The following is a 24,333-nucleotide window of genomic DNA, read 5'->3' as shown; positions in this document are numbered from 1 at the left end:
AAACAAAGGGAATGAAATCAAGATAACAAATGAGTAACAATTTTTTGAAAGGTTACAAGTAAAAGATGGTAGATTTTCTTGTTTATTCCATTGAGCTTAAACAGAAGATCTTATGAAGGAAATCAATCACTTAAATGCTTGAACATACATTAACATCAAAAATACTTCCATGAAGTCATGAGAGTACACTAACAAATGGAAAACATCATTGCTTGCTTTATTAGCGCATGAAAGGTGTGATTCTGCACACTTGCAGTGATGTTCGTTAAGTTCATGGCATGCCAGAACAGATATCCCTTTGCAAAATTTTAAACTTCAGACGTATTCACATCCTTGTCACCCCAGTCAGGTAGAATTAAATCAAGTAATAACCTGAAGTATGATCAACTTATTTCTTTCCTTTCTTTATTATATTCCTTGTTTCCTTCTCTTTCTTTGCCCTTATTTGTTTCTCGTCTTTCCATCATTTTATTGTTGGTGTGGACGTGAGCACAGCATGAGAATTAGTTTGATCTTGATTGTTAAAGGCGCAGAGATCTAAAAGTCACTGGGGATTTTATTTTTATTTTCCAGAAAAGCCTAATCTTCTCATCATTCTCAAGTTCTCTGAACATTTAAAAGATGCTAAACTTTCTCATTTTGAAATTCGTAAGAAATGTAAACTGTATGATACAGTATTTAGAAATGTTTATATCATCCAAATTTATTCATGACAACGAATGAGATTTAGGAACCAAAGTCTTAGATTTTTATCAATAAAATAAGGAGAAAAATAGAGTAGAAGATGAAGAAACAAGTTGGGGCTGTAACTGCATGGTTCCTAATGTGGGAGGTCCTAGGGTTCTATACATTTTATATAGAAAATAAAAACTTAGAAATTACAGAATGCCCCCAATGAGTAAGACAGAATTACAAAATTCACCCTTTTATAGCAATATATAATGAGATTAAATTAAAGGAATATATTCAATATGCGAAGGGCTGCACCCAAGCCTGTAATGTTTGAGCTTGGCTCAGTACTCTAGTGGTCAGACTCCAGCTTAAGCTGATCTTGAATGCCAATATTCAAGCTCATCTTGCCCTAATTTATCTCGACCAAGCGCAAGCTTGTAATTAAAAAATGTCTCTTCAAACATTGAATGAAAGAAAAGAGGTGGGATTTGAACCCATGACGTCATGTTTGAAAGCCAAAAAATGCAATCATTGGGCTAAGCATGTGTTTTGATTTAGTAATAAACAAAACAGATATATATACACTTTTGCCAAACTCAAGACAAGGAGCATGAGCTCGTTCATCTAAATGAGCTTGCAACTAAGCTTAAGCTTGGCTTCTTTAATAAATAAACAAGCCCCACAAGATTGCAAGCAACAGTTGTTATTGCCTTCATTATGATACAAGCTTTAATATGCAGCACATTTTCACTCAATCTAGGGACAACTAGGAAGCCAATTGAGTCATAATATCCTTAAATGTTGGACATCATAATCTACCAAATAGGGAGGGTAAATCTGCCCAAACCAGTTAAGCTTTATGCTAGGTTACAAGGCCTTTAAACATAGGATATAATGATCTATCAGGATAGGTAGGTGCCTGACTTCCAACATGATCATTGTGCAAGAATAATTTGAGTAATTCCATTGCAATCCATCCATGACTTCAGGTTTTTCATTTATGGTAAAATATTACAACAAAACAAATGAAATCAATCTCAGGTCCATAAAAATGTCAAAAATTAAGACTATCACAAGTTGCAAGTATGAAGATACAAAAATTTTACCAATCAATGAGAAGAAAAAGCATGAACCTTAGATTTTGAAGCCCCCACCAGAAGCAATAAAATAACTTTTGTGGGAAATCTCTTGATTTGGCAATGTCTGACTGGAGAGCAGATAGATATATTCCAAAGTCAAAAAGTGTTGTATTTGGTTGATTTATAGGGCAAGCATCATTCAGAAATGAGTTTCTTGGGGTCCCGCCATGCTTTCCACAGTATAATGAAGCAAGATCACATCCCGGAGGACGGCAAGCCTTTCGCCAACATGTGTCTCCTCGTTCAATAGCAAGTAAATAATAGCTTGCTCCAATAAACTGGGTAAACATAACTATTAAATTTATACAGGATAAAAGCACTGTATTATGCACTACTTATGACAGAACCAAGTACATGGATTAAGAAAATTTGAATCATAGTAAACCTTGTAAGGCATGCTAAGACAAAAACATTAAGCTAAAACAGGTAACATAGAGTTGGTCAATGTCTACTATCACTGAATCAATAAATGTCACACACCAGTTCGGAGTAATGTATCCAAAAGCATAAAGAGAGTGTAACGAAATGAGCAGAACATAAATATGAGCCTACTAAGGGCATACAAAAAGCACAATTTAATGTGCACAATCACAAGTCCACTAGGGACAATACAAAGAGCCTACAAGGTCTTTAAACATAAAAAATATGGGATTTTATTGATAATATGCTTAGTAAAAGCATTAAAAAATGAAGGGGGACAAATACCATTATATATACACACATACAAGAGAAAGGCAGTCGTTGGGAGCTCCCAATGGTCATATTTATGACTGTTGGGGAGCCCCCAATGACTCTATAGTCAAATGACCATAGAGCCCATGCTCTATTTAATAAAGTCAAAAAAGATAAAAATAAATAAAAAAAAGTGTTTCTAATGAACAGTGCCGATTATAAGTAGAAAAAGACCAAACTGCCCCTGACTATCAAAACAAATAATATATATATATAAATAAATATATATGCTATTTTAACACCCCCTCTCCTCAAACTTACGGTGTAAACACTGAAGGTTTGTTGAAAAGAAACATAAAACGAGAAGCATCAAGAGCCTTGGTAAAGAAATTTGCACGCTGAAATTATGATGTGACATATGGCAACTCAATAGTTCCTCTGAAGAATTCATCACGGACATAATGACAATCCATCTCAATGTGTTTGGTATGCTCATGGAAGGTGTGGTTGTTGGCAATGTAAATTGCACTTTTATTATTGTAACACATCTTCGAAGGTTTGAAGATGGTAACCCCCATATCTTTGAGAAGATTTCTTAATTATACAAGCTTCGTAGTCGTCGTGGTTATATCTCTATACTCAGATTCAGTAGATGATAGCGAGAGTTATGGCAATTCTCAACTTCTTCACACAAGAGTCACAAAATTAACTTCTAAATACAATATCCAAATTTCTTTTAGCATTCTTTTTTGTGAATTGGGACATGCATTCCACTCATTTGATGAAAACATTTTTTTGAGTGTGTTAGGATATACGTAGCCTTTTCTTGTGTAATCATTTTTGTCTTGTATATATCAAAACTTTATTATGTCGTCTTGTACTCAACGTATACTTTAGGTATACCTTGTATACTTGTAGGCTAGTTTTAAGTTTATTTTATTTTTATTCTTTTTATTCTTTCTATTTTTTTGTATTTTTGGTAGCTAGTCCAACTAGATGTTGGAGTCTACTAGCCGTTTGACCATCTTGACGGCGAGTATTTTGCTTGGCTATTTATATGAAGCTTATGCCTCATTGTGAGTTTGAGAGAGGATAATTGTACTTATTGTGTGAGTGTTTTGTAGTGAGGTTTATATGTAATTTTTGTTTGTTTTATTATTAATAAAAATTATTACTTTATTTGGTGTTCTTATGAATGTATAAAATGTTATTTCTTATCTATGGCCAAATGAGTTATGTCTATGCTTTTGTTCCACTTTATTTGCCTTTCATTTGTGTCTCGGATTCCATGCCACTTCGTCACATGGTATCAAAGACAAGGGAAGATCACATTGGTGTTTGTCTTTTGGTGATGGACTCAGGATCCTCTTGGTTTCACTACGTGCTTTATAAGATGTCCTTGATCGAGGTATGTATCTCGATTTTTTTTCCTTAGGATGTTTTTTCAAAAAATCTTCTTGTTTTTGGTACTCTCATGCATTGTGTGTGAGAGAGAGTTCTTTTGTTGTAAACTTTTTATAAAAATCCTTATGACTCATGACAGTTCTTAGATTGGTTGATAGTGAAGACAGACCAGCTATGGGATATTTATATGAGGCCCTGGATAAGGCAAAAGAGGCCATTAGAGATAATTTGAATGGGAAGAAAAACCTCCATAAGCCTATATGGAACATCATTGATCAAAGGTGGATGAAGCAGCTTCATTAACCTCTTCATATTACAATATATTAATTGAATTCTATATTTAGATATTGCCTTACATTTAAACTGGATTGCATCGAGAGCTTGATCACTAATCATCGCATCCAAAATAAGATTCACAAAGAAATGGATATATATGATAATGCATTATATGATATAGGGAGACCTGCAGCGGTACAAAATTGTTGCATGATGCGTCCAGGTAATTTATTTTGTCAATTTCAATTTCATTTTGCTATTTATTTATAATATTTTGCATCTATTATTGTTTTCTCATTTCTTTTTTTATTGTATTTTTATACATGGTGTACTATAATTGAGAGTGATGTTCCAAATTTGAGAGCTTCTGTGATTCGCACTCTTAGTCAAACATGTAGTGGAAGTGGATGCAAAAGAAACGGAGGTGCCTTTGAACAGATCAATACAAAAAGAGAGAATAGATTGGAGCACAAAAAGTTCAATGACCTCATCTACGTTCGCTATAACTTACGGCTCAAGCAGAAGTATATAAAATTCTAAAGCTTATTAGTCATTTTCATGTGTTTAGTTAAAAAAAAAATTTATATCATACAACACCCAACTAATTTTAATTTTTTCATGCCAACTTTTTAGGCAAATTGAGAAGTTATTATCAAGGAAGCATAAGAAACAATTTGATCCCCATCAGTCTAAAACATTTTGATGTATTGGATGAATGGGTTCAAGAAGAACCAAATATTTTAATTGAAGAGGACATTCAGTGGATCAACATAAAAGTAGCACAGGATGTAGATGATAAAGAGCCTACGTACATTAAGGAGGATGTGAATATGGATGATGAACAAGGAGAAGAAGAAGATAATGATAATGATTGAAATCATAAACATTTGCTTTTGTTTATATTTTGAAAAAACTTGGTTATGTAAAACTTAAGCATTCAAAATCTTGGTTGTTTTGTTTTTGTTTATGCATTATGAAATTGAGTCTTGTGTCTAGCTTATCTATTCTCTCAACTAAGTTTGAAGGCTTAATTGCATGATATTTCATATTTTGCATTGTTCTTGTGAGATATGCATGCATTATTATCTTTATTATTTGATCTTTGATGATGTCTTATCATAAATGCTTGATATGTGATTCCATGGTTGTATATCATTGTTTCATGTGTTACGATTTTTTAGGATTTTCCTAATTTTTCAGATTTATTTAGAATTTTTTTAGAATTTTTTATTAAAAATTTATGATTTTTTACAATACAATATAAATCTTCTTTTGGGCCTGACTGATACGGGTTACCATTAGCTTTTTACAACCTTGGGTCAAAGAAAGGGAGTATCAGTCTTCGTTTGTATGACATATATTTGTACCTATATTGGACAAACTTTTTCAACCTATTATGTTAAGCTTTCTAAATCTTTACAAAGCCTAACCTTTTTGTTCTCCTCTCTTTGCTATATTTGATGAGCACATAATCATTGATCATAAGAGTTGACTCTTGGTGCATTATTGGAATGAAATCCATAAGGAGTAAGTTTTCATCTGGTTAAAAGCATGAATCAGCTCTTGAACCATGGAGTTGGGTCCTCAAGGGTGGATCATCGCCTAGAGGGAGCAATCTGACTGCTAAGCCCTAGATTGTTCTGTATGTCACAATTGGTAACGTTAGTTATAATGCTTGTCAGTGTCAAGCATTATGTGGTATATGACATATCAAAGTTTTGCATCATGTGCTATAAGAAAATCTTCATAAAAAGGTTGAATTTTGACATTGAACATGGCTCAACTTTAGTGAACTGTCATATAAGGGACAATTTTTAAGAGTTTCTTTCTCCATACAAAAAAATAAAGCAATAAATATCTCATAGAAACAGTTTGCGATCAAAGAACAGAAACTACTATTAAGACAGTTAAAACACTTACCAAAACCATCATGACATACAGAATTTAAACTTGCAAAATATCAGATGAAAAATTATACAAATGGAAATATGTACCTAGTTTGGGAAAGCTCAAATTAACTTAGTGGTGAAGAATGCAAGGCAACAATAGTTTATGCAATCCCGAAGAATGAAAAGTACACAAATATCTAGAAGAACAGAACTTACATGACTTGCAAGCATGTAAAGCAATAGATTGATAGCAGCACCAGCCCATGCAGTTTCTGTTATAATACCAGTGGTACTTATGACACCATGGTACAGTGGAATGATTCGAGCAAGTCTAGGTATGTATTGGAATAGAACAACAAATCGCAAAACATTTTTGGTATTCAATGGAACAGAGCCTCTCAGTTTGGGTATTATGCCCAAAATAATCACCTGGGCAAATGAATTAAACAATTAGTAGCAAGACAACTTTAAATTGAACAAAACGCACTTGATGAGCCATATATCAAATGGAATGATGGCATTAATTTCTTTGAATGATCATTTTGCACAAGAACAAGAGAAATATTAAAAGAAGAGACCATGTTAGTGTACATGTGTGTGTGGGTGTGGTGGAGGTGATGGGGTTGGGGAGATGATGTTGGCATTGAGAGTGAGAGAGTTGATAGATCTCAGTGTTTCAGATTTATTAGGACCAATTCAATTGGGGCAAGTTAATGGACTGTACATGCATATGCATTTGTTTCAATGCATGAACACGCATTCATGTGTCCTTATAAATGCTAAAGTCTGTTAGTACCTGTGGGAGGGGAAGAACTGCTAGGACATCGATGAAAAAGTGTGATGACAAATAGCGACTAGCTATGGCCTGCAAATCCTCAACCAAAACTCCTCTTCCAAACACCCGAGATGAAGGTGCAATAAATCCTGTCCGAAATTTAAAGAAAATGTACAGCACATAAAAGCTATCAGCGAAGGAGCGCAGAACACAGGCTGTAATTTCCAACTTGTGATCCAAATCAAGGCAGTTTTCTGTGCTGCTCATGACAGGGATATAAAAGAACAAGGGGTCCACAGATACTGCAAGCACACATGATAGAAGAAAAATCTTGTTCCACCTCTGAATAAATTTTCCCTGTGGGTCAAATACTATCTTACTAGATCCAGAGTCTTCTGTGGATAAATCAGTTGGAGAAGGGAACTGAAAGGACCCCTGAAGCCTTCGTATGCCTTCATGGCCCCATTCATAACCTTTTTGAATACTATTAGATAATGAACTTAGTGTTCTTCCAACTCTTCCAAGAAGTAATCTCTCCTCGGAAGATTCCTTTTCTGAATTGAAAGATCTCTCTGAACTCAAATCCTGGAATCTGATCAAAAACATAGTTAATCCAAGATTATACTACTGTTAATTTCTAGTGTAAGACATGAATCATGAACCTTAGTAGAAAAAGGTATAAATTGCTTTACTAGCCAGTTACAGAATTGCTTGGAGTATAAACAGATTTCATAAGGTAATCAATCAATTCCTCCTCGATGCAGTTGTTCAATCACTTGTGTTTAATAGTAAAGAGTTTGCTGTATTTTCAGGTGGCATTTTGAAAATGGCATGGTTGTGTCATATACAAGAGTATGACCCAAAGCTGCTAAAGATATAAAATAATGACAAGATCTTTTCAAGCTCAACATTGAGGTTATGCTAGTTAAAAACTTAGCAGACCAATGAACACAAGGAATAAGCACTTAAACAATGATTTTTTTTACCACAAGGAAAAACAATATTTCTAGCATCTTCACATATGATGAAAAGTCACAAAGGAGACTGGAAACTTTTTGGAACATAATAAAAAGATGTGGACAATGAGCCTTTGGGTACATGGCCCAGAATGAACCAGCTAGTTGAACTCAGGGTAGAAATGAAGGTTTCAGTAAGCTTATCAAATCATGTATTGACATAAGAACATGACTCAAATATAAGACTTGGGCTAATACGTGCAAACCCAAGAGAAAGCAACATGGACCCTGCCAGTTATTAATAATGTCTAGTCTATGTCACAGGGACTCTTCAACTAGGTGCCGCACCCGCGTCGCACCTGCACCCGCACCCGATGCAGTCAACCTGACCCTGGGTGCAGTCAACGCACCCAGGGTCATTTATGTCCAACTTTTGGACTATATATATATATATATATAATTTTTTATATTTTTGCCGCACCCCCGCACCCACACTCGCACCCATGTGGCATAGTGTCTAGTGATGTCAAAGGAAAAACGTGCCCGAATCCAGCAACTGCTGAGTCTAAACTATAAAATCTACAAGTCAGCAAAACTGGAACAACAAAAAATCCCTTAAAACTAAGGCAACTGACGACATACAGCTTAGTGAACTTTATGTGATCAACAACGATATGAGAACATAATTTCATGTCAACAGTATGTCCAGCTGATATGGTCTGGTCCTATCCGACCCAACCTCAGAACAACAAATCGACTGCCTGTTTTGGATGATGGAACAGAAAGAGGGGGGGTCATTCCATCTATCTAGGCACAAGCAGGAGCATCCAAATTTCAGACCAAGTACATGATGAAACATGCAGGACTAAACAAAAATACAGCATAACATTGAAAGAACTGTTACACCAGACATTATCCCAAAATTGGATGCATAAAATACCAGCTACCATGGATCATCCATAAGAAAATCATGTACACGATAGATAAATAATCAAATATTAGATGGGAAAGTGGTGCTAGCTTAAAACCATCATCAAGCTACACCAGCCAAATTAAGCAGTTTAGTAACATATTTAAGCGTAAGAAGGTACCTCACAAATTTCTCCTCCCCGTGATTCATCCCCTTATTTTGTGGCAACCAATATGTGCTTTAAAATTTTATTCATTGATAAGAAAGGGTGTTTCACAATCACAATGCAGCTGCATGACCTTAAGGAGGTAATCTGAAAGATATTGCTTATCTTCAATTTTCCTTTTCTTCCTGAAATTTGTGCACTACACAGCCTGGAAAAGTTAATAGCAGAAAATTTGGAGTTTATTACAAGTATTCATCAAATCTAAACCACCAAGTCCCAGTAGATAATGAAATTTTTGTAATCTCTTATTGGTTACAAAATGAATGGCATTATAAAAGTTAAAAGAAATACTTTTTGTAAATGAAACAATTCAACATAATGAATTAATCATTACAGCCAAGCAAGACAAGACCAGTTGCAAGCATGAAAATGGCATTCTGACAGCACGTAGACTGTGCATCAAAACAGAGAAAGACAAGTAAATCTCAATGAGAGATAGCTGTAATATTTTGAGCATTAAGAGATCAATTGAAAAACAATCTTGTCCATGTTTGGAGCATAGCAGAATGTACACAGTAAAAACTTAATTTCAAGATATTAAATACCATGTTCTAATAATGCGTACATCAAATCATGCTTCAATAAAGTAAAATCACCAAAAGAAGATAGCAGTCTCTCAATGGAATGGTAGATGTAGTCAACATTAAGGCATGCACTTTGCATAAGGTTACACCAGGGAGCTAGATTCGAGGACAAGAAATCGAATCTTAGATGGCATTCTGTCATTGATCATGACATCTCCCACATTTTTCCAAATGCACCAAATTGCTGACCAAGACATTCCCTCTGATATTAATGATGCCTGGCACGGATATCAAGTAGGCAGCAACTGGAATCCATTAGAGACCAGCATCAGTTTTGCAACTGGCCACCATTAGATTTGAGCATCCAAAGGAAAAAAACACAGTCCCAAGGGGGCTTGGCATAGTGGGGTGGGGCCTTGGCTGCTATACGGGCAGTCAAGGTTCGATTCCCATGGGCAGCGCCCCTCTGCGCAAGCCAATGCATAGCATAGGCCCCCTCTCGGAGTTTTACACTGCCGTCACAACGACTGTAGGTATGGAAGGCTGAGCCAGTGGGACCATGTCTTCGTGTCGGGTGCGGTTTCTTCGGGTTATAAATCCAAAAAAAAAAAAAAGGAAAAAACCAGCATTGCAACTTCACACAAAGTGGTAACCCATTATCAAAGCTTTGTGACACCTCCACCATCACCATCATTGCACACACACCTCCATGGTGAGTTTTGAGCATCCAAGGAAAAGGAAAAACAGAACACTGCAACTTTACACAAAGTGGCAACCACTGTCAAAGCTGTTGATGTCTCTACCATCAACAATCATTACCACCATGGTGACAACATTCATACAAATATCCTAGCAAACCCCCTTAACCACTAGATACCTATTTACTATTACCACCATTTTCCTTCTTTTACATAATCTCACTTCAGCCTTTTTTCACAAACAGCTTGTCCATATCTTTAAGTTTTAACAACCACCCTTTTCCTTTTGACGAAATTCAATGATTCCTCTCTCCTTTGTTATAAAAGTTCCTCCTCTTCACCATCTTATTTAACACAATTACGAATGTTTAGGTATAAAACAGGTCCACTCAGATGACCAAGCGAGCCAAAGTAAATCCTATAAGCTACTTCAACCTTTTCTCACAAACATTTTTTTTTGGATAACTGGGGAAAACCACCTCACCTATGCACGAGCTCATTGGTGAAAAAAATCCAGGTCCCCCCTTGCCCATTGGGAAGTACACCCAGCTTTTGTCCTGTAGCAAGGGATACGCATGTTAAAATGGATTGTTATGTATATATATATTACACTATTTGTATGTGTTGTAATAGGAAATACCCATTAGGGGTATTTTGGTATTTGTATTCCATTGTAATTAGTTGTGTTCATTAGGGACACTTTAGGGTTTTCACCCTTTTTATTTTCTTCTTTTTGTCAAGGGCATTACAGTCTTTGTAATGCGCTTATCCAAAAGTGTCATTGGGAGTGTCCCCAACGGCTATATTTCTAGTCGTTGGGAGCACTCCCAATGGCCCTTCTTGGGTTCTCTCCCTATATAAATAGGGAATGATTACCCTTCTATTTTTTATGCTTGCGCTTAAGCATTTTAGCAATAAAGACATTATTTTTTTATTCTTTCCCTCTTGTTGTTGCTATTGTTGGCCTTTGTATTGTCCCTTAGTGGACTTGTGCATGTGCACCTTGTGTTTATGATCCTGTAAGCCCTTGGAGGCTCTTGTTTTGTGTTTACTTCGTTACATGGTATCAGAGCCGAAGAACCTTAAAGAAAGTTGTTTGTGGTGATCAAGGGACCATGTGCTCATAAAGCTTGTAATGGATGTGTGTTTGTCACCTTGTTCCTCTCTTCTATCTTTTTTCATCCTCATTATGGAGAAAGATGCCAAGATCGATCTCTCCTGCAAGCTAAGTGGTTTCAACTATATGATTTGGGACACCGCCATGGGAAACAACCTCTAAAATGAAATGAGACCCTCCAACAAAGTTCAAGTGTCCAAGGTAGGTATACAAAAGAGCCACAACAAGATTCACCAAAGTGAACACACAAAGAACCACAAAATGGGTTCACTTACAAAACCCACAAAGGGGCAAACAAAAGAGGCTCACAATCTAAAAAATAATATTTTATTGACAATAATTTCATGCCAGAAGCATTTCAAATGAAAAGGGATTTCACCCTTATATATACACAACAAGAGGGCTCCATAGAGATGTTTGAGCTGGCCCAACGGCTTTATTTAGAATCATTGGACCAACCCCAACGACTCTATGTTGACTAATCAACCTTGTGTTGACTAGTCCAATATGAACCAAAACTAAAAAAGACTAACCTAGTTACATATGTATACAAATTTTATATATATATATATATATGTGTGTGTGTGTATTACTATATACATGAATATATCTTAACACTCCTCAAATTTACGGTTGGATAACCGAAAGTTTGCCTAAGAGAAAGTGAAATCTAGGAGCAGCGAAAGGTTTGGTAAAGAAATCCACCAACTAGTATTCTGAGGTAACATAGGGAAGATCGATAATGTCATGTAAATACTCATCTCTTATGTAGTGACAGTTCATCTCAATATGTTTGGTACGTTTGTGAAATGTCTAGTTACTAGCAATGTAGATAGAACTTTTGTTGTCACAACACATTCGTGATGCTCCTGTAATCTGAACTTCCATATCAGCAAGCAATCTTCTTAGCCAGACCACCTCCATAGTAGTTGTAATCATGGTTTAGTATTTTGCTTCATTCGAAGAGAGGGAGACCTTCTGTTGTTTATTGCATCGCCATGAGATCAACGATTCTCCTAAGAAAATGCAAAAAACAGTAGTTGAGTGTTGGTTAATGGGATCACCTCCCTATTCAACATCAGTATAAGCAGTTAAATCTAAAGATAAAAAAACAAATAAGAAAAGGCCTCAATAAATGAAAGTCTTAAGATATCTAATAATACGCAAAATTGTTCTTATATGAACATAAGTAGAAGCATGATGAAATTGGCCGATTGTGTGAACTGCATGCACTATATCAGGTCATGTAATTGAAATATAAGAAAATGCTCTGATAAGTTGTCTGTATGGTGTTGGATTTTCAAATAGTTCTTCATCATCAATTCGCATCTTAGCATTGATAACTTCGGAAGTGTCAACCTTCGTGTCATCTGAGATTCCAGACCTGGCAACAATATCTAGAGCAAATTTAGACTGAGTCAATAAATAACCTCTAAAAGAATAAACAACTTCAATGCCAAGAAAATATTTTTAAAAACCCAAAGTCAGTCATTTCAAAATGTGTCTTAAGAAGTCTCTTAATATGTTAAACTCTTTGTCTATCCCCTTCGATGATAATCATGTCGTCCACATAGAGGAGAAGGATAATTATACCATCATCAAAAATCCTAACAAACAAAGTTGTGTTAGTCAGACAAGATTGAAACTCAATATCAAGCATAACTTAACTAAACCTGTCACACCATGCATTCGGTGCTTGTTTAAGACCATAAACGGCTTTATCCATGTAAAACCCGAGATTTTTATTAGAAAATATTTCAAAATTTTTCAAGTTGGGCCTAGATCCATATTTCGGATCTAGGACCCATAAAGGGGGTAATTAGGATTAATCGAATTAAACCTCGATTTAATAAATAAATAAATTAAATTTTAAGTTTTTTTTTATATTTATTCGAGGATCCATAGTTGGATCCACTTGGATCCAACTTGCGGATCCATATTGATGGGGGTTAAAATTTTATGTTTAAAGTGAGATTCAAAATAAATAAAAATTTTAAATTTTTTTTATTTATCCGAGGATCCACAGTAGATCCATATTGTTTTGGGGCCGGGTTACGGGTCCCGGGTTCGGACCCGAGCCCCACCCCATATAACAGCCCTTTTAAAACAAAAAGGGCAACCCGATAAGGGTTGCTCGATAGGTTTTAAACAGAAGCAGAAAGAGGCAAGAAGAAGGGGGGGGGGGGGGGGGGGGGTCGGCGATAAAAGGGAGGCGGGAGAGGGGGTCTCACCCTCTTCCCTCGTCTCTCCCGTCTCTGTCTGCGTGCGCGCACCGGAGGAAGAAGAGGTCGCTGGCGGGCTGCGGCAACTAGCAGCCATTACCGACCTCCGGCGAGACTCCTGTCACGGCAGCAGCAAAGAGCTACCCCAGCCGACCCTTCTCTTGCAGTCACGACAGCCTCCGATCGCCGGAAATCTTCAATAAGGTACGGTGCTCCTCTCGATTCTAGGTGAGGGATCGAACATGGGTTCGATCCCGTGTAGTCTTTTGAGGTGAGGGTCCCTGAGGACCCTTTTGCATGTCTGTTGGTCGTTCTTTTGTTGTTTCGTGAAGTAAAAATAACCTAATCAATTCAGTTGATTTTGATAACTGAATCTGGCCTGAGCAAGGGCTGCATACATTAGAGGTTTGCAATCCCTGCCTCATCCGAGTCGGTCAAATAGTTCTATTTAGGAATAAGTCCTCATTTTTTTTTCTGCTTTTAATAATAAGAACCAGCCAAGTTAGGATGGCTTGGTTGGTATTCAAGCAAAGGTGCTGTCATTTACACTATTACTATGTAGATGGAGTCATGCAATACCAATTCAGATGATGGTTCTTTGTGGTTTCCATCTCTACTTTCATTTTTTGAGCATTCTTCAATAAATTTGGGGCTATCTTCCTTTTCGGTTGGAATGTTCTCACTACTCACACTATCATTAACCATTTCTAGACTTTGCTCTGTGGATTCCACAGTGTATTGATCAAGATCCTCAGGTCCTATTTCATCCATCTGCAAGCCTACATTCACAAAAGCTTGAGAGATTAGTGAGCTTTCATAGTTAATTAAGTTACCTTCTTTTGTAGTTTCCATATTTTTATTCTTATTTTCATCACTTATTTCGGAAAACATCCTACCAGTCCCAAATTCTGGAGCTTTTTCTAGCTTTTCGCTATCAATGCATTTTCTTTCTTCAGATGTGGTTGTTTTCTTGTTGTCACCTGTACCTTGATCAGTCTCTGCTATGGCAATAAAATCAGAGGCTTCCTTTGGCTTCACAGTTTCTGTTTGTTGGATGATTTGAACTGAAGCCTGTGAAAGAGGAATGAAGTCTGTGTGATTTCTTTTTCTTGAGCTTGCTCTTCAAAATTCAAATCTAAGGTTTCTTCTCGTTTCTCTGTGCATTGTTCTTGTGCGATCTCTTGAACTGAATTTGGATTGTCAGAAGAAACACTTAGGTGTTGTTCAATGTTTTCTTTATCTGTTCCTTTTGCTGTTTTAGTTTCTATGTTCCAAATTTTATCTTGGGTCTCCACTTATTTTCATGTGAATCAAATAGTTAATGAGAATCTGATATGTAACAAAGGCGAAATATTTTTGTTAGCATAAACTTGATTTTAAATTGCTGATTTGCTTAAGCATTGATTAAATGTGTTGTTGAGAGCTGGAACACACATAGGTTTTCCTGTGTGTGGGTGTCGACATATACCACACTCAATCCTGTCATCTTTTTCTATGTGAACATGAACCACATAAATCTGTATAATTTTCTGTGCACTAGAGTGTCAAAAGAAAATTTGGTTCAGCGCGTGTTGTTTTGAGAAATATGTAGATGCACAAGTTCAGATGCATGTGATTAGTTAGGAAAAAAAAATATGATTTTGATTCCTTGACCTAGAGTTTGTTAAGTTTTAACAGTAATACTGACCGATTTTGGGGCTGATAGATTCGAGGTAGATTCTTGAATCAGCCAATATATATATATATATATATATATATATATATATATATATATATATATAAACATATGAGTATAAACACTGGATCAGATTTCGAAAGAGGTTTAACATATTGAAATTTATTTATGATGTCCCAAATGTTAACTTCTTTTGGAACCATAAAATTTACCCGTCTTGAATAGTCAACTAACACTAAACTGAATGATTGTTGCAAATTGTTTTGTTGTAGAATTTTAATTCAATCTGATTCTAAAAGGAAATTAAATTTCTGTCATGTACAAGAAATCTGTTTGGAAACTCAAATGGAATCTGAATTTTTGTTGCCTCTAACTTTGTTTAGAAAGTGGTAAAACCGATCTGTCTTGGACAGTCAACTAAATCTAAGGATAGTAGATGTTGAATTTGAATGATCATAAAAATTTTGTGTTGTCATGGAAAAATTTATATGCTTAGCTCAATGTGCATTCCTTTATTTGCTATGAAATGTTGCATGGTGAACACAAAACTTGAATATCTATATGTACCTTATATTCACTGAAATTCTGCAATATCTTATTAAATTGTATAGTGATTGTGTGTGCGGACCACTCGTAGGAAGCATGTGTTGCTCATGAAATAGAAAATTGTAAATGCATGTCCATATATGGGATCAAAGTCTATTGGCCTGTGTAATCATGCATAAATATTCTCATGAGACTATGAATGAATGTATGTGTGTTAAGTGATTACATGAAAACACTTACACATGAATGGTTACGCATGCATAGGACTGCGAAAGCTCATGCACATTGTTAAAATGGTATGAATGAATGTGCATATGAAATTATGTTGGTATGATTGCATACATTGCAAGTTATGATTTTTTGCATGCGATGCACCGATGGCCAAATTGGACCATCATCGGCCTGGAGAACCGTGGGTTGGGTTTTCTTTTATATATGTTTTTAACTGCATCACTGAAACCACATAAGATGGTTTGGCACATTACTACACTGTTCTAATGGTTTATACGGGCTGGAGTCCCGAATGGGTCCCTGCAAGGAAGGATGCGCGGTTTTCACTTTACTTTTGCATATGTGTGACAAACTTAAAGAATGAACTTTAAATAAAAATAATGAATAAGAACAGTGTAATATACATTCTGGGATATCTCATCTGGAGTATGAGAATCTTAGATATCCGGTCTTGGGGGAGACTGTGAGGATACAAAAACTCCGTGTGCGATGTTGTCCCTGAACCCGATATTGAGGTTCTTCTCTTGGCCACGGTTTTAGGGAGAACCCGCCACTTTACCCGGGAGTGGTGTGTTAGTCACAGCTGTGAGTTTATGGTACCAAGAAAGTTGCACTTGTGGGCGTGGGGTGTCCCTTGTGTCCCCGACATTAGATGTGGAGGTCTAATGTTCCGATGGATAGTGTTGTTTCCTGATATCGATCGAGGGCTAAGTTGGAATCCAATAATAAAATACAAATTGTTTGTTAAGCTACCCTGGGAACCTACTTGACCTCGGGGTTTGTACCCGTTTGGTGTATCCGCGGGCCACGGTAATTAAAAAAGAGGAACTTAAAGATGTGTGCATCTAATAGGGCATGCATATGGAAAGATGGAACTTAAATGAAAGATAACAGAAGAAATCATACATTGCACATAATCATGCATTTTTCTGTTATGCATTAGATCATACATGTTTGGATCATTCTTGATATCATGACATCATTTGGTGGTAGCATACGCTTTACTTTGTGAAATCATGGTGAAAGGTTTGGTTATTTAGTTATTGATATGTGACATTGCTTTACTGTTCTTGACTGGTAAGTATATGCAACTGTTGGTAGTTATAGATATTTAAATGTTGCAAATTTTATATCTGCACTCACTCAAATCACTGCATGAAATCTAATCCATGTTCTTTCTCTCACCTGGTTTCTTTAGAAGTAGTTGTGCTCAGAATTTCGTTTCTGACACCCTACTTTGTTGGTTTTTCACAGGAATTGGTGAACAGTGAAGTTGGACATGAGTCTGGGGATGGATGAGTTATACTTGGGCTTGTCAGCTTCAGTAGAGGACATAATGGCTTTTTCTTTTGTCTTTCAGTTCTTTTAATTTCTGCAAGTGTTACTTTACTTTCAGTTGAAGAAAACCTTGTCTTTGAAATTTACTTACTCATTAATAAAAGAATTTTAGTTGGTTGATATGGATGATAATTGCAACTTCGTTTGTGGTGGATGGGCTATCCAATGGAAAGTGGAACTGTGAGGACCCCAGATCTCTGCGAAGGTTTCCGCAACTCTTAGAAAAAAAATTCCGCATTTTTAAAGGGTATGGATTGGGGTCGTTACAATCCAAATAAAGAGTTTTTCCTTTAAGAATAGTTATACCAAGTGATGCTTTCATATAAACTTCTTCAACCAAATTTTCATTAAGAAATGCATTCTTAACGTCCATCTGATATATAGGCCATCTTCTCACAGATGGACAAGGCTACCAGAGTTCTAATTGTGGTCATCCTAGCAATTGGGACAAAAGTTTCTTCATAACCTATGTCATACTCTTGGGCATATCTGATCATGCATAATTTCTATGCATAAATTCATATATTTTCATGCATGATCATGTGCAATAATTGCTTAAAAAATGCTTGTTTGCGAAGGTTTTAAAATATTTTTATCAAATTTCAATTTGAGCAACTCAAGCCCTTTCTGAGCCGTTTTGAGTAATTAATTGAGTTTTTGGAAAATACTTTCAAAAAATGGAGTTGTTTGAAATATTTGAAAAATATACTGACTCTTTTTGAAAAAGTTTTCCAAAACCTAATTAAGTGATTATAAATAGAAAGACGGAAAAAGAGAGGGGGGTCTCCCACCTTGAAGTTCACGCCCCCTCTATCTCTCTCCTCTCCTTTCTTTCTCTCTCCCTCTCTCTCTCTCTTCCCAGTCGGTTTCTTATTCCCCTCTCTTCTTCTTCTTCTTCTTCTTCTTTATTCAACTTCTTTTCCTCTCTCTTTCCTTCCTCTACCCTTTTTCTTCGTCGGCGTCTTCTTCGTCGTCTATCATCAAGGGGTGCAGCGTGACGGGCATAGATTGTGGGAGGCCGCTCTTTTCTCAACCCATCCAGCCGATCTTGGTAAGTCCTCCTTCTTTCTCCCCATCTTCGCAGCGTAGGATCATTGCATGCTTCGTACTTGATTTTTTTTACATATTCCCTGCATATAGCATGATCTGGTATGTTTTTTTTATTCGTTCATCTTGGCATGGTAGAAATTAGATTGGCTACGTATGATGCTCGCTCATCTTCTAGATAGCATAAATTTTTCTTTAGTAATAGTTACTTTAAAAATCGTTGTGTTCTCACTGTTTAGTTGCATTATTGTGTATATAGTTTTTTTTTAGTCACACAAACAGGGAATCGTGGTTTAGCTCGGCACAACCTGCAGGTCCACTATGTTGGAGGACGCAGACTGTGCAGACTGCACTCATCTGGTCGCACATCAAAATACATGAACAGTGTTTCACGTTGTCAACAAGTTCAATATTAATTTTTTATCTAACATCAATCAGCGTGAGACGCTGGTCTCTCTCCTTAGCCAGCAATACATTACCAGCTGCGTGAAAGTCTTTTTTTTTCTTTTGTTTTATTTTGTCAGTCATTGTTTGATTAGGTTAGTTGTTTAACTTTTTGTTTATTAGAATTTACATATCATGGGTCGTAGCTAATTGGATTGTTGTTTTTGATATTTTTTAGTTGGTGTGATTATAATTTGTCTATTAGCGTCCTGCTGTAATCTTTTAGCTTCTTTCATTATTAATTGAATCATGCTTAGTTAATTAGCTACTGAAAAAGTTATTTACCTTAATAGTTAAATAGTCATAGTATAAATCACAATTTCTTCATTAGCTATAGTTTTTTTATTAGTTAACATGCAAGCCTAACTTTTATTTAGATTAGGATAGTTGAATAAACTCCATGTTATTTGATTGAATTAGTTAGTATCCTATTGTCATTTGAATCCAGCATTTTTAGGTGACGTTCTCTTTTAGATCTTGTGTAGCATTTACTTGTTAGTATGGGTGTCATAATTAGATTTTAGTTGTTTAGTTAATTATAATTCACGGGTTCTTTAGTTTATACTCATTTCATATTATATTATTCCATGATATTAGATAATTAGTTTACATAATGTTGTTCATGTTTTATGGCCCAAGACTTAAGTAGCTTGATCCAACTCATTTTAGGTGGTTAGTTTAGTATAAGTTGCAGCTACGTTGCTTCATAGCTTGTCAATTAGTTATTTGTCTCATGTTGATATTTAGTTTGTTACGTTTGTTTTACTATTTTGTCTTTTAGTAGTTTGTTATTAGTTAGTTAGATCTTCGCTTCGATTGATTTTTATTGAATTAACTTTTAGAGGTCGTCTAGTTTGTTTCGTTTCTGCTGTATTTGTGTTTTTGTGTTTTGCAGGGAAGCGTTGGAACGTGTGGTAGAGCCCTTTTCATGCCCTAAAAGTACCCTCTGAGGTCCCCTCAAGCCCTCAGAAGTGCCTTCAGGGAGCTCTCAGAGGGACCACAAAGTGATATACAAATAAGAAAAGCAAAAGAACAAAGGGACAAGAAGATTCGAAGCATTGAAGCCTTTTCGTTTAGTTTTAGATTAGGATTTTTAATTCTTTTATTTTATTATTTGGGTTTATAATAAAACCATTTATTTATGTATTTTGTTCAAGCCCTCTGCGCAGGGTCGTACTCTATTAGTTAGTTAATTATTTAATTAATTCTTTGTATTTTGGCAATAAAGAGTAGTTTAGCTTGTGTGTTTGAATACAAGTATTTCCCATTCCATGAGATCGACCTGGACTCCACCACTCGTGCGAGCCGGTTTTTATTATTTGGTGTTTGGCTTTCACACTTGTTTTCTTTAAAAAAATATTGTTTTAAAATCATTTTCATAAAACTCAAATCAATATTCCTTGACAACTAATTTGGCTTTGTATCTTGGTTTTTACCTCTTACATCCATCTATAACCTATAGATTTCTTTCCTGAAGGAATATCTTGAATATTCCAAGTATTTGCTCTTTCTAAGGCATACAGTTCTATCATCATGGTTTCTACCCATTTAGAGTGCGCTTTTGCTTGAGCATAGATCGAGGGTTCTATATATGAATATATTAATGCAATGTAGGCTTGGTACTTTAGTGAAAATGAGTCATAAGACACAAACTTTCCAGTAGGTTATGATACTTTAGATGACCTTCTAGTTTATATTTCTATTTGGTTTTCATTATCAGTATATCTTTCAAGTGCACATGGACGGTTGGAATCACCACATCTAGAATATTGTATACAATTTTTATCCTTATAGGATTGCTCTTCTCCAATCTCATTATCACGAGATTATTCTTCACTCACTATATCATTTTTATACTCACAATCTTCATCAAGATCAACATTACCATCATCATATTTTGGAATTAAATCCAACCAAAAAGAATACTTAGTTATTTTCTTAGATTTTTCAATTTCAAAAAATATTTTCTTTTCTAAGAAAGACACATTTCTTGAGACAACTTTTTATTTCTAAAATCAAAACATGTATAGCCTTTTTGGTTATTAGCATATCCCAAAAAAACACATGGAATAACCCGGTGAGAAAGTTTATCATTCTTGTTAGTAAACACAAAACATTTACACCCAAAGACTCAATCTAGAATAATAAGGAATTAGTTTTAAAAGTTTTTCAATTGGTGACATTTTTTAATGAAGAGGATGGCATTCGGTCGATGAGATAAGTTGTAGTCAATGTGGCTTCAACCCAAAAATCTTTCGGTATTTGGTTTGCGAGAAGCAAGGTTTTTGTTGTTTCTATAATATGTCTATGTGTTCTTTGAGCCAAACCATTTTGTTGTCGAGTGTAAGGGAAAGATCTTTGATGTGTGATACCATTTAAATTTAAGTAATCCTTAAATTCTTTTGACAAAAAATCACACCCTGAATCAGTGCTAAAGATAGAAATAGCATCTTTGAATTTATTTTTGACCAATTTTGATCAAATTGTGAAATATTTGAAAGTGTAAGAAAACTTCAAATTTATGTTTAAGAAAATAGATTTAAGTATGTTTAGAAAAATCATCAACAAAAATTACATAGTAACCAAATTCACCCTTAGATATAACAAGCGTTGAGCCCCAAACATATGAATGTATTAATTCAAGCGATCAAGAAGAAACAAAAGTTTTTTCTTGAAATGGTAATCTCTTCATTTTGCCAAGAATACAATTTTCACATGTAAAATTTTCATAATTACAAAAAATTTCTATCTTTGAAAAATACTGAACTTTGGATACATTAGGATGACCGTCTTTTATGCCATAAATCTAAATCTAATTTCTAAACATTACAACAAAAAGTATTCTTGAGTATTTTTAAAAAATCATGTAGTATAAGCCTCCTTCTCTATGGCCTTCCCCAATCAGCTTTATTGGTGATTCTGCACCCGACAACCATTAGAAGAGAAGGAAATGTTATATCCATGGTTAGATAATTGAGAAACCGACAAAGATTTAGATTTAATTTAAGAATATATCTAATTTTTTGAATAAAAATTTTGAGTTTTGAGAAATATTTTTAAAAATCTCTATTCCTTTTATCTCAAGAGATGTCCCATCAGCAGTAAACACATTTGACCCGCTTGAGTTACGATATTCAGATAAAATATCACCATTTTGTGTCATGTGAAATGAGGCACCGGAGTCAAGATGCCAAAGAAATTTACTGAGATCAGAAAAGTCAAAAGAAGAAACTATAACTCCAGCTGATGGAGATGCTCCTTTGACTAGAGGTTGAAGAGTCTCCACTAGTTGTGTCAAGGACATGTTCCCAATAGATGAGTTTTGAGAGGTTTTGACATCACTTGACTCTTGTAGAGGACCAACCAAGGCAACCTTCTTCTCATAGAGCCTCTTCAACTTAGGACAATAGTTTTTGGCGTGTACTGGTTCATGGCAATAATAACTGGTTTTCTTCTTCTCATACTCATTGCCTTATTTTTCATAATGTTCATTGTTTGACCTTTCATAGTGTAGTGGTTTGTAGGTACGAACATAGTTTCCCGGTCTAGATACGGCTAGAGCTGAGTCATCATCAATCTTAGAAGTCCTCTTCTTAAGCCTATTTTCCTCTATACTTAGTTCCTCTATAGTTGTTAAATATATATATATACATATATGTATATACATATTATTATTCAGTTAATTCCAAAATACCCGATAGGGGTATTTTAGTCTTTTCACATGTAACAAAGTTGTTGGTTTATAAAACAACTTATTTTTGCTTCTTGTTTTTTCTTTTTCTTTTATTTTTACTTTTGGTTCCATTGGGGACCCCACTATTGTAGACGTTGGGGTCCCTAACAGTCATATATATGACCGTTGGGGCTCCCCCAACATCTACAATAGGGGAGCCCCAATGGCCCTCTTTGTCCATTATTCTTAAAAGGGGTGTTCCCTCTTATTTTTGTTCGTGAGTTCTCACTCTCTCTTAATAAAATTATTTCTTTTTAGCCTTTTGGCATTACCCTTTTATGGGTTTATGTAATTACACTTTATGTGCTTGTGATTTCTTGTCCATTATTGGACCTTAAGTGTTATCACTTGCTGTTTGTATTTTAGCGTATTTCCTTTCAATAGTATCTTCAATTGAGGGTATTTTCCCTCGATGAAGAAAAACAGATTTAGTGGATTCAAATTCCGACCTCAATCCATTGATGAATTGGTAAAAATGTTTTGCATCTATTTGATTTTGGCGGAGTTCTATATCTTTGGGACAATGTCATTTTGGTTCAAGATGTAATGACCTCAATTTTTGATAATTAATTATTCAAATTTATTTGAAAATAATGGGTGTTTTTCTAAATTTGGGCCTCGGATCCGTTATCGGATCCATAAAAGAATCCATAAATAACCCACAAAAGGGCATCAAATTATACTTATAATAGTAATTTTTAATTAAACAAATAATTAATAGCATTTATAAGAAGAAAAATAAATTAATTTTAGTATTTAGGGGTCGGATCCATAGTTAGATCCACCCGGATCCAACTGATGATCCACTGTGCAGGGGCGAACCAGAACCATTTTTGAAATGGATCTGGTATCGCGAGTCAAGGGCTTGGACCCGGACCCGATGTCACTTATTAAGGGGGGGGGGCGTGAAACAGAAGCCCGATTCTTGTTTTCAAGAATGGGAAACAGAAGGGGGGAGGGGGGTTACGCAGGGCGTAACTAACCCCGCGTCCCATGATAAAGGGGAGTGGAGAGAGAGGGCTTTGCCCTCTTCACTCGGGCTCTCTCTTTTCCCCATCTCTCCCCGTCTCTCTCGCTCGCTTGGTGCGCACACGCCAGAGGACAAGGGGTCGCCGGAAAGCTGCGACAGCCATCAAAAGCCCTCCAGCGAGCTCCCTGTCACGGCAGCAGCAAGGAGCAACCCCAGCCGACCGTGTCTTCGCGTTTCCAGCCTCCGATCGCCGGAAAAGCCTTCTCGAGGTACGGTACTTCTAACAATCTTGGGTGAAGGATCGAACCTGAGTTCGATTTCGGGTAGTGATTTGAGGGGAGGGTTTCGTAATGCCGGTATTATTCTGAGGATTTGGGGTTTGTGTCAACCCTATTTCGGAACCCTAGTTGATTTGTTGGGGGTTTAATATTTTTTCGGTTAAGGGTTTTTGATTTGGGGATTTACGGTACCTAATCCTACACTGAAGCAAATCCAGTCCAAATTGAGTTGGGGATTTTCCTGTCTAAACCCTAACCTGCAAAATCCCCAAACCAAACCGATATGGGGTTCGGCTGAGGTAATTTGATAGCCCCAGTCGTGGGGTTCTCGATTTCTTGAAATGGATAATCCCCGGTTTTGGGGGGGGGGGGTGTTCCTATTTCGGGACTTGATAAACCAAATATGGAAGGGAAAGTGGTAAACGAAATCTGTTTATTTTGGGTTCAAGTGGGGGATGTTAAACCATATGAAAGAATCGGTATCTTGGTTCCATTAAATTTTGTTTCAGCGTGATGCCCAGTTTCAACGTTATTTGCTACAAAAATCTTGGATTTTATTTAGGAAATAAATTTGTAATAGTTGCATGAGGT

At 35.9% G+C, this 24,333-nt stretch overlaps 1 protein-coding gene across 3 annotated transcripts in view; it reads right to left on the bottom strand.

Annotated features, from left to right (window-relative positions):
* LOC149814575 (cyclic nucleotide-gated ion channel 1-like) overlaps positions 1 to 24,333 on the bottom strand; it is a 60,620-nt gene that overhangs the window by 23,909 nt on the left and 12,378 nt on the right. Inside the window, exons 2-5 of one of the 3 annotated variants that reach the window (XM_089989637.1) lie at positions 8,875 to 9,067; positions 6,849 to 7,419; positions 6,269 to 6,481; positions 1,806 to 2,089 (exon numbers count right to left, since the gene is read on the bottom strand). In XM_089989637.1, the coding sequence (XP_089845763.1) occupies positions 1,806 to 2,089; positions 6,269 to 6,481; positions 6,849 to 7,419; positions 8,875 to 8,903 (1,097 nt within the window). In that variant the 5' untranslated portion in view covers positions 8,904 to 9,067. The remainder of the gene's footprint in view (positions 1 to 1,805; positions 2,090 to 6,268; positions 6,482 to 6,848; positions 7,420 to 8,874; positions 9,068 to 24,333) is intronic. The other 2 variants (XM_089989636.1, XM_089989638.1) reach the window with 2 other exon arrangements.

Source organism: Nuphar pumila, chromosome 15 (assembly GCF_984573655.1).
Source record: "Nuphar pumila chromosome 15, dmNupPumi1.hap1.1, whole genome shotgun sequence".
In the NCBI taxonomy this organism is placed as follows: Eukaryota; Viridiplantae; Streptophyta; class Magnoliopsida; order Nymphaeales; family Nymphaeaceae; genus Nuphar; species Nuphar pumila.
Note: the sequence above shows the minus strand (reverse complement) of the source record. Positions and strands in the feature narration are given on the sequence as shown.